Here is a 16,564-nt window from a genome sequence, read left to right as displayed (position 1 = left end):
GTTTAGATCACTTCCTCCCATGCATCTCGTCGTCCACAAAGCCACGCCAGCTCTGCTCAATCATACTCCCTCTGTAAAGAAATATAAGAGCGTTTAGATCACTTCCTCCCATGCATGTCGTCGTCCACAAAGCCACGCCAGCTCTGCTCAATCATACTCCCTCCGTAAAGAAATATAAGAGCGTTTAGATCACTTCCTCCCATGAATGTCGTCGTCCACAAAGCCACGCCAGCTCTGCTCAATCATACTCAATCATTCTACCTGCCCCCGACACACACACAGTGACACGTGTGTTGGTGTACATGCATGTATACAGATGTTGTCTCCTGTGTGCATCTCAATCCCAATCCCAATCCTGATCCTAGGATGGATGGATGGATGCACTGCTCCTGACAGGAAACTAAAACAGGAATCTCAAAGCAAGGACTAATGGAATCATCAAAGATAAAGATAATATATACTACTCTACTCTACCGTATTTGATCTGATAGTATAATAGACACTCGGATACATGTGATCTCGGCCAGAGGCACGGAGGCAGCAACACAAAGTCTTCCTTTGCATGCCGACCGCACCCAGCCACCATGCAACAATGAAACAATCATTATCATACTTTATCAACATTTTTAACAGTTTAGCCAGCATCTACAGCCGCATATGACAAATATGGTTCCTCAAACGCCCCCGAGCGCGTCCGTGGGCACTCACCGGACACTTCTCAAATTACCACAACTGCATACGGACACCTCATATTAGATTCTTAAATCCATATAAAAACATACAAAGAAAAAAACATATATACTACATAGATCGCCTAGCTACTCCTCGTAGAGATGTCGACTATCTCCATGCCCGGCTCCAGATACACATGGGCGGCAGCTGCAGGTCTGGCTCCTCTGGCTGTCTACTGATATATCCCTAGCTCTCACAAAAAAAAATGGATTAAAAATCCCGGCTCCATGCAACGATGAAAAATTCTGCATCTTCCTTCTCCCTTTTGCTGCTGTGTTGAGCTGAGCTGCAACCAACCAACGACTCCTGAGGGAACATGCTCATAGTCTTTCACTGCATTTAATGAGCCACGTCATTTATATATATATATATATATATTTTCTTGGTGTAAGTAATTAAATTCCGCCGTCCATTTCAGCAGCAAGGTCAACTCTCCTCTCCACGTCGCGGACGGTTGCCGCGGAGGAGGGAAACCGGCAAAAAAAAAGGCGCCGCTTTTATCCTCCCGCCCGGCAGCTTCTCCTACGCGCCGGTCCCATGGCGCTCCCTCGCCTCCTCCTCCTCCTATGGAGCTGCAGCAGCCTGATCCTGCTGCTGGGCGGCGGCGGCGGCGGCGGGCTGAGAGAGGCGGCGGCGCGCACGGTGCCGGTGGAGTTCCTCTACCCGCCCTACAACCTCACCTACATGCACTACATCGACACCAGCGGCGTCTTCCTCCGCTCCCCCAACGCCACCTTCTCCGCCGCCGTCTTCAACGCCGGCGCCGACGACGACTCCTCCTCCTCCAACTCTCCCCCCGGTGAGGAGTCCCAGATGTCCCGCTACTTCTTCTCCGTCCTCCACGACCGCTCCCGCACCCCCGTCTGGGCCGCCACCGCCGGCTCCACCATCATCCAGTCCATCATCCTCTCCCTCAACGCCTCCGGCCTCTACATCTCCGACCCCGCCGACCAGTCCGGCCCCTCCTGGTCCACGCCGCGCCTCGCCGCCCCCGTCGCCGCGCTCCGTCTGCTCGACACCGGCCAGCTGGCCCTCATCGACGCCGGCAACGCCACGCTCTGGTCCACCTTCGACGCGCCCACCGACACGCTGCTCCAGGGCCAGGTCCTTCCCCTCGGCGTCCCGCTCACCGCCACCGCGTCGGAGCAGGACCTCTCCCCCGCCGCCTACCGCCTCCTCCTCACCCCCACCGACGCGCTCCTCCAGTGGGCATCCTCCTCCGATGGCAGGCGTGACTTCGTCACGTACTGGGCGCTCTCCTCCGACCCGGCCTCCGTCCAGGACTCTAACCGCGCCGTGCGGTCCATGATGGTCAACGCCTCCGGCATCTACCTCCTCGCGGACGACGACGGCCGGGACACTGTATTCAGCCTCCGCTTCGCGTCGCCGCCCGCGCCGGCCACCAGGATGCTCCTCAAGGTCGACTCGTCCGGCCGCCTGCGCGCGCTCAGCACGGCCTACTCACCCACGGCGGCGCGCGCCACGCTCCCCTCCGTCTGGGCCGCTCCGGCCAGCGACTGCGACCTCCCGCTGCCGTGCGGCACCCTCGGCCTCTGCACGCCCGGCAACAACGGCTCCTCCTGCATGTGCCCCGACGCCTTCACCACGCACACCACCGGCGGCTGCTCGCCGGCCGACGGCTCCGCGCTCCCGGTCTTATCTGACAGCTGCCTCGCCGGCAACGCCTCCGCCAAGTCGTCGGCAGCATCCGCGCGGACTCCTTACAGCTACACGAGGCTGGGCGACGGGATCGGCTACTTCGCCGGCAAGTTCGCGCTCCCCACAACCGCCGGCGACGCGCTCTCGGCGTGCCGCGACCTCTGCTCGGCCAACTGCTCCTGCGTCGGCTTCGTCTACAAGAACTCCTCCAAGTCCTGCTTCCTCGTCCACAACCAGATCGGCTCCGTCTTCCGCGGCGGCAACAGCGCAGCCGCCGCCGTCGCCTTCATCAAGACGGTCCCGCCGGCTCCATCTCGCGGCCAAGGCGGTGGCGGTGGCTCGTCGTCGCTGAGCACCATCACCATCATATTCGGCATCGTGCTGCCGGCCGTGGCGGCCGTGTTCATCACCTTCCTGCTGTACGTGCTGGGCGTGCACTGGCTCAAGAACCGCCATGGCGGCGCCAACACCGGCAAGGCCAAGAAGAAGAAGCACGGCAACGGTGGCAGCAGCTGGTTCATGCTGCACATGATGCCGTCCTTGTCGTCGTCGCGGGCGTCGTCCAACGTCCCGTCGGAGAAGGGCGACGGCGACGACAGCGAGGGCGACGACGACGAGGTGCTCATCCCGGGCCTGCCGACCCGGTTCACGTTCGCCGACCTGGAGACGGCGACCAACGGCTTCAAGTGGCAGATCGGCTCGGGCGGGTTCGGCTCCGTGTACCGCGGCGAGCTCCCCGACCGGACCACCGTGGCCGTCAAGCGGATGAACAACCTGGGCATGCAGGGCCGGCGCGAGTTCCTCACGGAGATCGCCGTGATCGGCAACGTCCACCACGTGAACCTGGTGAAGCTCCGCGGGTTCTGCGCCGAGGGCGCGCGCCAGCAGCTGCTGGTGTACGAGTACATGAGCCGCGGCTCGCTGGACCAGTCCCTTTTCCCCCGCGCCGCCGCCGGCGCCGCCACGAAGAAGAGGGACGTGCTGGAGTGGCCCGATCGTCTCGGCGTGTGCGCGGGCGCGGCGCGCGGCCTGGCGTACCTCCACGCCGGCTGCGACCGCAAGATCCTGCACTGCGACGTCAAGCCGGAGAACATCCTGCTGGACGACCGCGGCGGCGTGAAGATCGCCGACTTCGGGCTGGCTAAGCTGATGAGCCCGGAGCAGTCGGGGCTCTTCACCACCATGCGCGGCACCCGCGGGTACCTGGCGCCCGAGTGGCTCATGAACGCGCCCATCACCGACAAGGCCGACGTGTACAGCTTCGGCATGGTGCTGCTGGAGATCGTGCGCGGCCGGAAAAACTCTAAGCAGGATGACGAGCACGACACCACCACCACCGGCAGCAGCACCACCACCAGCGCCGCGTCGTCCGATGGCGCCGGTGGCGAGGCGACGAAGGCGAGGAGCAGCTACTTCCCGGCGCTGGCATTGGACCTGCACGAGGAGGGGCGGTACCTGGAGCTGGTGGACCCGAGGCTGGAGGGCCGGGCGGACGCGGCGGAGGTGGCGAGGGTGGTGCGCGTCGCCCTGTGCTGCCTCCAGGAGGAGGCGTCGGTGCGGCCGGCCATGACGGCCGTGTCCGGCATGCTCGACGGCAGCATGGACGTGTGCGTGCCTAGGACCGAGCAGCTCGCCTACCTCAGGATGTACGGGCGCGGCCTCGTCGACGTACGGCCGGGAGGTTGGAAGGGGAAGTGGAAGGGCTCGGACATGACCGCCGGCAGCAGCAGCTGGTCGCCGCCGTCGTGCGTGTCGGCGCAGCAGCTCTCGGCTCCCAGATGACATGACATGACATCATCAGTGTAATGCAATGGTGCAAATTTTGCAGTAAAAAAATCAATCAAAAATGTGTGTGCAATGTTCTTGTTCATACAGTATTTGTGAGCTGTGAATACATACATTTCATCAATGAAAAGGAGTAGTTGTTCTTCTTCGTTTTGCCGCCGGCGAACTGTTAGGATTTTCAATATTTCTCTCTAGAATTTTGTTTTGCTAAATTTATTTTTTTAGAATTGTTTTACTATTTCTAAGATAAATGAGAAATTTTGTGACTCATTGGATCTATGAAAACACATGTGGTATTATTATACTAGAAAACAAGGAGGACATCTAGTGGTAGTAGTAATCACTTTATTCAAAAGTGCTTTTCTTAGCTCATGCTCACATGAGCTCAGGTAAACAGTAAAATTCAAAAAAATATCACGTCTTTCACAAATGTCATTCCATGATGAAATTTTGCAAGCGATCAAAACATTTGTCAATGTTTGCCAAAAAAATCCCAGAACTTCTTGACTTATTTTCAACTTTTTGCTGTTCATCCATGCTCACATGAGCTCAAGCTCAGTTTAAAATTTAAATGCATCCCTTATACACCGGGGGTGTATCTCATGATTGATGGTCTGAATGAATGAATGAAAAATGATACTCCCTCCTTCTATCTATATAGGCCTAATGCGTTTTTTGAGGCTAACTTTGACCGAATATTAGAGCAATAATATATGACATGCTACTTACACAAAGCATACCGTTAAATTCATATGTGAAAGGAGCTTCCAATATATAATTTTCACATTATACATTTCATGTATTATTAATCTTATCAATAGTCAAAGACGGTTTTGAAAAATGCATTAGACCCTATATAGATGAAAGGAGGGAGTAGGGATGATCGATCAGTTTCTTGTCATCGTGGAAGAAGCTGGGCCAATTGAAAAGGAGGGTCAACGCCAATTGCACATGGCGACGTTTGCTTGCATTTTCTTGCTTCCGTGTGAAAGGAGACGATGAACATATGCACATGCTTTGCTGCATAAACAAACAAATCCATCTGCACCTGCCACGCCGGCCGGCCAACACGAAAAAAAAAGATAATACATCATTAATACTTCAAAATACTTTGATATGTCAACACTGCGGTATCTTATCCTAACGGGCTAAAATACCGTGGTTTCATGCTACTCTGGTTATTACTCCTTCCGTTCCAAAATAGATGACTCGACTTTATACTAACTTTAGTATAAAGTTGGGTCATCTATTTTGGAACAGAGGGAGTACAATTTTTTGCTCATAGCGTGAATGTATTTTTGTGCGAGTAAGGCCTTGTTTGGTTTCAAATAAGTCACCAACTTAGAACATCTCCAACAGACGCTGAACGCGGCGCGTGCAGAAAACAGTTTTAGCGCGCGCCCATCGCCTGGTTTGGCGCGGCGCGCAGCGACCATTCCAGCAGCCGCGCTAAAATGCAGTGCGTGCCGCTCCAGCAGCGCACGCGCTCATCTACTACCCCTATAAAAGAAAGAGAGGCGGAGATCCAAGCAATTCTATCCGTCCACCTACAATATCTAATGGTCTTTAATCCTCCTGTGTTTAACACAATAAGCCGCGCAATTAAGCTCACCCGTTCCGAAAAAACCCACCGCACGCACGCACGAACCCCCACACGACGACCTTTCCCACACCCCGCACCTCCTCCTCCCAACGACCAGAGCATGGTCGGGCCTTCGCCGCCGCCCGCCGCCCGCCCATCCACGGCCAAGCCTCCGCCGCCGTTCCACGGCCAAGCCTCCGCCGCCGTTTGCCGCCTCCACGGCCGGGCCTCTGCCGCCTTCCGCCGCCCGCCCATCCTCGCCCTCCTCCGCCGCCGCTCCACGGCCGGGCTTCCATCCTACGCCGCCGCCCGCCCATCCTCTGCCGCCTCCAGCCGGTCCTCTTCTCCGCCGCCGCGAGCGTGAGCAGCCCCCCTCCGCCCCTGGCCGTTGCCCGTGTGCGTCGGCTCTGCCTCCCCACAACGTGCGTCCGCTACACGCTTCCCACGACACGCAAGGGGATCTCTTTCTGCAACGAATCCCTCACCAATTTGAGTGTCGAGGACAGGCATATCCTTTCCCGTAAGCAATCATCATTAATAAGGAGAAAATATTTATGTTCAGTTTTGTGCTTGCTAATTCACCCCAAACGTCCGGTCTTGCTATTTTTGTTATATATATGTTCAGCTATGTGCTTGATAATTTACTCCACACGTCCGACCTTGCTAAAAAAATTAGAGGCACAGATCTTGCTATTATCTATACCTACTTCGTATCACCTGAAGAAGCTACGTTGATTGCCCATGTTTTCTTTGCTATACTACTTCTTCTTAGCTAATGGAGCATGTTTATCTGAACTAAGAAAGAATGTTAACTTATTTGGCTGAACTACATCCCTCCTCTCCGTGATGGCTGCTATCTCCTTTTTGTTTTGGGAAAGGACCTCAGATCAATTAAACGTCCAGCCAGATATACAAGGCATCCCATACAGTGTGAATGATTTACTCAAGTTCTAAGCTATCCAAGGCATTGGATTTTTCCTGGACATGGTTCAGAACGAAGATTGTACTGACATATAGTAATTGAAAAGCTTACATCACAGAATGATATAAGTAAGAAATGACACTCAATGTATTGGAACACTGATGTTGGTTTTAGATATGGAGTAAAGTTTCCCAGGGAAGAATCACTTTTCTGAACCATGCACATTTTCTCACATTATGCCAGTTAGAAGGAAGAGAGTTAAGAACATTAACACGTATCTTTGGTGAATATCGTTATACTATGTCCAATGATATACCATGTATACATATGTAAAAGGTTAAAAGTGACAAATATCTACCAAAAGAAACCATGCCCAGGAGCTAGATAGATTCTGGCCAAATAGATTTTGAAGAAGGGAGTTGGAACTTTGCAGTTGATTTTCTACATCAAATTTGGTAGCCTGGAGATGCAGAAGGAGTAGGCACAAGGAGGCGGACGGGGGTAGTAAATTTACTATGTGTTAGTTGTTACACTGAAAGAAAGCATTAGAAAGTTATATAAAGGTAATAAGGAATGGGTATATTATTTGTAGTAAACAAATCTAGACACATCAGTTGTAAATGTTCAGGTTTGTGAACGATGTTCGTGGAGAATCGATGTTGAAATTTGTTTGCAATTCATCTACTTTCCATACTTGTTTATTGGCCTAGCAAATTCATATGTACGGCTTGCATTGCCAATCATGGTACTATTTTTCGTGTTTATGTATGGTATTTTCCCCAAAGATTCACATATGCTGTCAGCTGAGTTGGGGGCAAGCCTGGAAATCACTTGGAAGTTAGAGGAGGTGTGGTGTGTATTCATGCAGTTCTGATCAAAAAAACTTTATTCTATCACTGTATTATAACCCTGCAAATTAATTTTTGTTTTTCATTAATGCATCTACAACAGTTTACCAGTGAGTATTCTAGAACTTATTTATCTTTGATCTGATATAAGAGGTACTATAATTCTTGTCGTGACAAAACTCAAATTTAGATTACTTTTGGGCAACTGAAGTTGGGGTTTAGACTATATGCTTCATGCATATATGACAAAATTGGACATGATATAGAATTATAGACTGTATTACTCATCTCCTTTGAACATATATCATTTTCAATTTCTCTGTTTTTTTCTTGTTCTGCAGCCAACATTGGTAATGAAATGACACAATATAGAGCATGCGATGTGTCGATGGCATGTAACATTTTTCTTATTTGTCACCTAATTTACAGTTTCTTTTATATCCATTTATAACTTTTTAAATATTCAAAATGTGCTTACTGGAATTAGTTGTTTCCTGTCAAAGTTGAGGGCTTTAAACAGTGGACTGTAATGTGAGTACTGTAGATTAGAATGTGCTTACTTGTTTCCTCTGTTTTTTACCACCGCAAGTGAATATGGCCTACGTACAGAGGTGAAAGCTTTATCAATTAATAGGAAGTTTGTGATTGGATGGATGCTCCCAACAACCATTTCTTCCAAGTACATCCCCGTGGCTCCGCGACACTCTTTCAGGTTTGCCTCTTCTTACTTATCTAGCCACTACCCAGTGGGTGTTATTATTGTTGTTAGTCCATGACTGATAGAATCTGGAGGTTGTTAATGCAGTTACTCAATGGACTAATATGACCTTCGCACCGAACCATTTCTTCTAAAAATTATTCACCTTACGTCCTTACCTTTGTTCTACCGTACTACTTTTAATTTTTATCAGCATGCTCCAGTGCCTATAAATTATTGCTACTGTAGCTTGTGCCAACATGAATGTGTGAAATTTCTAATGTATACAGATTTTGCTAATGGTCATAGTTCCAAATTTCATCTGGGTAAATCCATGTGCTTAACTTTTCTTTTAGGTAATTTAAGTTTCTCTTCCCGGGGTTTATATTGCCTGAACGTTAATTTTTCTATTGCCTCATCTTGGGTCATACTTTGTGATACAACCATCTATTTTTATGTGTCTTGGCTTTGTTATTATTTATTTTGAGTTCACTCAACATATCATAATCTTTTTTTTGCTTTATCCGCATTTTAGTTCAACATGCCATCTTGCAGACATGGCTGCTATATCTGTTTGTTTCAAGCATCAGCGGCATCCATGGGCTTGACAACAATCTGAAGCGAGTAATTGGTGGTGAGAGATTTCTGAATAATGTAACCTGAATAAGGATGCTATCGTGCTATTCATCTATGTATGCTGCTATTGTAGAAACACAATTTCTGAATAACCAAATTGGCACATTTTCAGATCAACATTTTGTCTTCAACATTACTGAACTTTTTAGAGTTCTGATTCAATTGTATTTCAGAATACTTGCAACCTGAAGAATAGAGCAATTCTTAGTGTTTGTTTGGAAGCCTTTTTTTAGAAGTATTTATATAGGTTATTTAAATTGGGTTCAATTATTTTTCCTCCAATGAAATTTCATGCCCCTATAAATATAATCTCTTAACTATCTAAACATGCATTGCACTATGTGTTGACATGCTACCATTGTCTAATATATACCTAAACTTTCATTTTACTCTACCCGAATTTTCATTTTTAAGTGGATTTTTTGTGTGGTGATAGCTGCCCTTGGTATTGGAGAAAACATGAGGAGGATAAATAGTCAATGACAGTTGCTGAACGACTTCGTTAGAGTTTAGCGTAAGCGTTCATGGGGGCCAGAGAAACGGGATTTGGGACTTCTGAATAATACTTTTAGTGACATGTAACATTTTTTTAAATATGTTTCCTTGTAACTAGACATACTTGTGCTTTCACTTCGAAACTCAAATAGGCAATTTGAGTTAGTGGTGTGCTTTAATAATGCATATTGTTGTTCTCTGGTTTCTCCATTGTGATGTCTTCAATTTTTTGATTTTTTTAAAATCCATACTCAAAATATATATCACATGAATTTATGTGCAATAGTTGAGACGTGCGTTGCACGTGCACGTTTACTAGTTCTACAAACTAGAAATGTAGGCATTGAAAGCATAAAAATTAGATAGATTGCATAGATTTTAAACGATACAAAGGCATTTTACATCAGAAACATAGATTGCATAATAATAAACGACAAACGATAAAAAACGAGATAGATTGCATAAAAAACTACTCTAAGTCGCTATCATCATCACCATTATCATCCTTGGCGGTGTCGTTCGAGGTATCTAGCCAGATGTCCAGCCATCGATCATCGTCCGGCGTGAAAAACGACTGCCCACCTACTGCAACGAGATCGAACTGCGCATTCGCCAACGCCTTCCGCCGACGCCTGTTCAACCGCTCCTCGCGGCGCCTTCATGTGTCCTCCTCGCGGCGCCTTCGCGTGTCCTCCTCGCGGCGCCTTGCCCAGTAGACCTGCTCGTAGGCGACGTCCTTCGGGTGGCGCCGGCGCCACTCCGTCATGACCCGCTCGTCCTCCTGGGCGACGAGGAGGCGGCGCTGCCGCTCGGCGTGCTCCGCACGGTCTTGCGTCGTGTTCAGACGAGGCGGCGGGGCGACGTCGAGCGCCTGCTGAAGCGTGTACACATCTTGGAAGTTCATCTGGCCGCGCGGCCGGCCTAGGCGCCACGCTGCCGCGTCGTACGCGCGGGCAGCCTCGTGCGCCGTCCCGCAGGTGCCGAGGCCGAGCCGGAGATCGCCGGAGCGTATCTCCGAGTAGTAGCCGCCATTGGGGCGCAGGCGGACGCCGCGGCAGCCGGGACGCTCCTCGGCGGCGCGGCGGCGCGTCGGTGGCGGGGCGCTGGAGCGGCGCGTGGCAGAGAGGGAGAGGAAGAGGAGAAGAAGAGGCGTGGAGAAGGCGCATGGCGCGCGCCGCACTTTATAGGCGCGCCGGAAGCGATGCGCAAAAAATGGAGCGCGAGCTGGCGCCTTTTTGCGCACGCGCAAACGGTTCCCGCGCGCGAGCTGGGTTTACCACGCGCGTCGTTTGGCGCGGCCGTTGGAGATGCTCTTATAAGTCGAAAAGTGCAAAAAATGACTTATTTTGCCAAACGGACCCAACTTATAGGTCACGCCAACTTATAAGTGATAAGTTGCTTCACCCCAACTTAAAACTTATAAGTCACCCCTTTTTACGTGGATCCCATCACCTTTATATTAAAAAATAAGGTGGAAAGGTGGGGTCAAATGATTTATAAGTCAGATGACAACCAAATAGACGTGACTTATAAGTCATTGATTTTAAATCACCCGACTTATAAGTCAGGTGACTTATTGGAACCAAACATGCTCTAATACTACACCTACGAAGTGATTTACGAAGGCTTGCGTAACTTTCCTTCACCACATTGCTCTTTTTGTGCATCTCCCCCCTGCTCCCAATCACAATTTGACAACTGCCGATTTACGTAAAACTCAACGTAAGTCTTTGTAGCTGTAGCATTGATCTTTTTGTGCATCTCAATTTTTACCGAGGAGTGTGGGTTTATACTTTCAACTTCAAAACTTCACAGATGCATCCTGAACTTTTCAAAACGTTGCCCTAATCCATGGTTAACCGAGTTTTTTGGCACCTTTTTTTCCGGGTGGGTTTTTTTGGCACTTGAAATTAGCACCACTAGAAACAATCACAAGCAGGGGTAGGTATGCATGGATATTCTCTATTGGTTTTTCAGGATTTGGTGAGCTTGCTATTTCTAAGCTGACTTTCCTTTAAATCAGCAAAACACATGTGGTGTTCTTATAGGAGACGATGACCACATCTGGTGGTGGGAGAACCATTTTATACTAGTACTAGTACTCTCCTCCCGTTTCAAATTACTCGTCGCAGAAATGGATGTATCTAGAACATCTAGATACATCCATACCTGCGACAAGTAATTCAGAAGAGAGGGAGTATAATTTAAATTTGGTTGTCATCCCGAAGAAGAAGAGGAGGCTGGGCCAATCGAAAGGAGTGTCAACGGCAACTGCGCATGAGCACGATTGCTTGCTTCCTTCCGTATGAAAGAAAGGAGATGAACCTGCACCTGTATAAACAAACAAATAGGTCCATCTGCACCTGCAGCTGCAAGCCACCACTATGCCGGAAATAAAAATGAAGAAATGCTGGCTAGCTGGATCAGTGCACCACGCCGCAAACAATAAGAAATCATATTTACTTGTCTTCAGAGATGCTTTCAATGCTTTATTTTCAATTCCATTTCCTGCACATGTGTTTTAGTTTCTATTCACTACTGCTCAATGCTTTTTTTTTCGATTGGTGTAACAATGACTAACAGTTTCTCATGTTAGGTTGATCTCCTCTCCCTTGGTCAATGCGTCCTGATCGGGGGCGCCCAACCCATTATGGTTGGCGGGCCCCTGTGACCCGCGCTATATATAAACAGAGGTGGGGCCGGGGCACGACTTACGAGGTTAATCGCTGCCACAATCCTCACCGACACTCCCTTCCGATCTAGGGTTAGCGCAGCTCTCACGGGAAGCTCCACCACCGCCGTCATCTCTCTGCCATCAGTGGCCCCTACTTCATCATGGCAGGTGCTGGATCGAGTTCATCTGCACCAGCGGAAGGTAGGTTCACCTGAAGATCTAGCCTACACGATCCAAGTGGGTCTATCAATGGTATCAGGCCATGCTAGGCTATGATTTTCGGTGCAAAGTATGAACATAGAAAGAAAAAAGATCCCTCCCTCCAAAGAACCCTAACCCCAAACTGAAAAGGAGGGGAAAACAAGGGTAAAAGAAAAGTAGCGCCGCCGCAATGGCCGCGCCGTTCCTCTCGATCCCACACGCATCGACAAGCCGATGTGCGGGGAAGAAGAACAAACCTCTCCAAGGGGGCAAAAGGGCACCACCGCCGCACCGCTTGACGGCGGCGCGCTCCCCTTCGGGAGCTCGCGCACACCGGCAAGGGGGACGGGGGAGGCGCCGCTGTATCTCACACACAGAGGAACAGAGCAGGGCTCTGTTGGCGTCTCTGATCCCTCTCTCTCACTGGCTTCGGTGGATAGAGGGATGAAGGAAAAGAGGCGAGGAGCTCGTGGAGGTGGCGTCGCGCGCCGTCGCGGCGGGCCACTCCACTCGACCGGTAGCGGGCTAGATCCGCCGCCGCGGGAGCAAGAGAGAAGCCACGGGGTCAGAGAGAAAAGAGAGAACGCCCCGGGAGGAAGGGTGCAGAGGCGCGCACGGCGCGGTGGTGCTCCACCTCGTCGCCGGTGGCCGGCGGCGCGGGCGTGCCGCTGCAGCTCGATCCCGTGCGGGACAGAGAGAGAGGAGCGAGAGGTCGCGAGCGACGCGGGGGGAGGAAAGTGACCGAGGGTTTCCCTCAGGTGCCAGTTTTGTTTCCCCGATCTGCGCGCATGGCCGTTGGATTGCGGTGGACGGCCGTGATCAAAACCCTAAGCCACAGCGGGCTTCTCGGGCCGAATGCAGAGGCGAGGCCGGCCTGGGCCGCGCTGTACCGAGGCCGCCTGGGCGGCTGAGCCGCGCGCTGGGGCCGAGGCCGACAGCCGCGGGCGCTGTTGCATGGGCTGGGCCGTGGCCGGCTGTGCTGCAGATTTGTCTTTGTCATTTTTTCTTTATACAGTTCTTTTCAAAAGTACAGTAAAGGAAGAAGTCAAAGAAATATTATTATGTCCAGTTTAGGGCAGATTTAAATAGTCTTCTCTATGCAATTTTTTCCAACGAATTTTTTTGTTTAGAAAATATAAAAGTAAACAGAAAAGTTTCTAAAAATGAAAATAGAAAATTTTCAGAAAAGAAAACTTCATGAATTTTATAAAGAAAATTAAAAAGTTCATGATTTTTTATTCGGTGAAAGAAAAGTTTCTGTAAAGAGTAAAAGTTCATGAATTTTTATTCATGATTTTCCGCTGCGTAAATAATTAATAGTGGTCTTTAACAAAAGTTTCGATAGAGTTAAATTTTTTAAGAGCATGTTAAAGTGATTATTAAAATGAACATGATTATGTTATTTTTATGACCAACGTTGTTAATAACATGATCATGTTTTATTATTGAAAATTTAAAGGTGCATTTATTTCTAATTTTTGCCCAACGGTAATATAGATTTAATTGCATAGAGAATTATATGTTTAATTTTGACCAGCGTTAGATTAATGCATATGATTGTTATATTGATGTCACTAAAATTGTGATTTCAGGAGGCTTTCACTTAATGAGTTGCCTAAAAGATGTTCCGACACTCAGAGGTGACAATCACACTGAGTGGAGGAAGAAAGTTGAACTGGCATTTGTTTGTGCTGATCTGGACTGGGTTCTGGATGAACCACAGCCAGTCAGACCTACAAAGCCAGTAAGAGAGACCACTGATGACGATGCTGCATGGACTAAAAAGAGGGGGATTATGCTCCTTTGGAGATGTCCTACATCATAGAAACCAAAAGTGGGTCAATGCAAACAAAAAAATGCATGGCCTTTATAAAGAATACAATTGAGAGCACCATTGTGGGCTCCATTGCGTAGTGCACTTCCGCAGGGGAGTTGCTTACAAAGATAAAGAGCCAGTTCACTGGCTCTTCAAAGATATATGCCATCCAGGTGTTAAAACAACTGGTGATAGAACACTACACAGGTGGTGGAATAAGAGAGCATATCCTCAGGATGAGAAATATGGCAGCAAAGCTAAAGCCCATGGATGAGGATCTGGAGATCAAACCAAAGCTCCTGGTCCACCTGGTCATGGCTTCACTGCAAAAGGAGTTTGAAACTTTTGTTGTGAACTACAATATGTCACCTGGAACATGGGACGTTGAAAAGACAATAGAGATGTGTGTCCAAGAAGAGGACATACTAAAATCCTCACATGGTGGTACACTCAACTATGTGAAGGATCACAAGAAAAAGAACTACAATCAAAACAACAAAAGTTCTCCTTCAAAGCCACAAGGAAAAGCTCCCTATCAGCATTAGCGTCAACAACAACTTTTCCCAGTGGACAAAGACACTTGTCTCCACTGTAAGCAGACCGGACATTACAAGAAAGACTGCCCTATTTGGCTGAAGTCCTTAATGGCAAAGCAAGGTAACAACATTGTTTCCTTAGTTAATGAATCCTTGTACACACAGTTTTTGAAATCTACTTGGTGGATTGACTTAGGGGCAACTGTTCATGTTGCAAATTGTTTACAGGGATTCCATTCGACCCGAACTACGCTAAGAAGAGAAAGAGGCATTGAAGTAGCCAATGGAATTCAAGCAGAAGTTGAAGCTGTCGGCGACATCTCCTTGGAGTTAGCTGATGGATCAAGCTTCTACTTAGAGATGTTCTTTATGTTCCTTCATGTAATAGAAACTTAATTAGTGTTTCATGTTTGGACAAAGAAAATTATGAGTGTTATTTTGGACATGGCAAGTGTGCCATATGGTATAATAATGCTTATGTGGGTAATGCTTTACTACACGTTGAGCTTTATTTGTTATCACTTCGTGAAAAAGTGCATTCTGTATGCAATGTGATTGAACATGTTTCCGCGTCGAATAAAGAACAAAACAAAAGAAAGAGAACATTCGACTCATCGAAATTATGGCACTGTCGCTTGGGCCATATTTCGAAGGGGAGAATAGAAAGATTAGTCAAAAGTGAAATTCTTCCTCCGTTAGAATTCTCAGACTTAGAACAATGCGTAGATTGCATTAAAGGAAAGTATATAAAACAAATCAAAAAAGGTGCAATCCATAGCAGAAGCACACTAGAAATCATCCACACTGACATTTGTGGACCATTTCCGGTGAAAAGTGTGGATGGATATGACTCATTCATAACATTCACAGATGATTACTCTCGCTATGGTTATATTTATCCAATCAAAGAAAGATCTGAAGCGTTGGATAAATTTAAAATATTCAAAGCTGAAGTTGAAAATCAGCATGATAGAAGAATAAAGATAGTAAGGTCCGACCGTGGGGGAGAGTACTACGGTCGGCACACTCCATATGGCCAAGTCCCTGGACCTTTTGCAAAGTTCTTGCATGAGACTGGCATAGTAGCCCAGTATTCAATGACGGCAAGCCTCAGCAAAATGGAGTAGCTGAAAGGCGCAGCCATACACTTATGGATATGGTGCACAGCATGATGAGTTATTCCAACTTGCCATTGGGATTATGGATGGAGGCGCTTAAAACCGCCATTCACATTCTCAATAGAGTACCAAGCAAGTCGGTGCCCAAAACACCGTACGAGCTATGGACAGGAAGGGTGCCCTCCCTACAACACTTCAGGATGTGGGGGTGCCCTGCTGAGGCCAAAATGTTTAATCCAAACATTGCAAAGTAGATCCCAAAACAGTAAGTTGCCACTTCATTGGCTATCCAGACAGATCAAAAGGTTTTGGTTTCTACTGCCCAGACAGATATACAAAGTTTGTAGAAACGAGACATGCAGTCTTCTTAGAGGACGAAATGATGAGGGGGAGCTTGGTAGCTCGGAAAATTGATCTTGAGGAGAAGAGGGTGCATGCACCTAATCCGATGATTCAGGAGCCATTTTTCTCACTACCAGTTGCAACTCCACCCATGACAACTATGGGAGTATACCCAGAACCTATCCGTCAGGAGCCGACTGAACCCGTTGTTGAGCATGAAAGGGAGGTGCAACATCAAATTTTAGAAGAAGTGCCAGAAGTTGAGGCACAGAATGTGCCAGAAACTGAGGCCCTTAGAAGGTCTACAAGACCAAGAAAGTCAGCTATTTCTACTGACTTTAAAGTTGATAACACAGAAATGGTTCATATGGAAAAAGATCCCACCTCATATGAAGAAGCCATGAGAAGCCCTCATTCATCGAAGTGCATGAAGGCAATGGAAGACGAGATGAAATCGATGAGTTCCAAAGATGTTTGGGACTTAGAGGAAATTCCTAAAGGAGCCAAAACAGTAGGCTGTA

At 48.3% G+C, this 16,564-nt stretch overlaps 1 protein-coding gene and 1 long non-coding RNA gene across 2 annotated transcripts; both read left to right on the top strand.

Moving 5' to 3' along the window:
- Positions 1 to 1,145: 1,145 nt before the first annotated feature.
- Positions 1,146 to 4,259, top strand: LOC123101909 (G-type lectin S-receptor-like serine/threonine-protein kinase At5g35370). Its single transcript, XM_044523148.1, has one exon. The coding sequence runs from the start codon at positions 1,270 to 1,272 to the stop codon at positions 4,171 to 4,173; it is 2,904 nt and encodes a 967-aa protein (XP_044379083.1). The 5' UTR covers positions 1,146 to 1,269; the 3' UTR covers positions 4,174 to 4,259.
- Positions 4,260 to 5,964: 1,705 nt separating this feature from the next.
- LOC123101908 (uncharacterized) lies at positions 5,965 to 9,564 on the top strand. Its single transcript, XR_006448646.1, has 2 exons — positions 5,965 to 6,278; positions 8,118 to 9,564. It is a non-coding gene; the product is annotated as an uncharacterized lncRNA (long non-coding RNA).
- The last annotated feature ends 7,000 nt before the right edge of the window (positions 9,565 to 16,564 follow it).

Source organism: Triticum aestivum, chromosome 5A (genome assembly GCF_018294505.1).
Source record: "Triticum aestivum cultivar Chinese Spring chromosome 5A, IWGSC CS RefSeq v2.1, whole genome shotgun sequence".
Lineage (NCBI taxonomy): Eukaryota > Viridiplantae > Streptophyta > Magnoliopsida > Poales > Poaceae > Triticum > Triticum aestivum.
The sequence above is the reverse complement of the archived record's forward strand: the minus strand, read 5'-3'. Positions and strand labels throughout refer to the sequence as shown.

What these genes read in the sequence shown, in the direction of transcription:
- LOC123101909 (XM_044523148.1), top strand. Translation starts at nt 1,270, where the DNA reads ATGGCGCTCCCTCGCCTCCTCCTCCTCCTATGGAGCTGCAGCAGCCTG.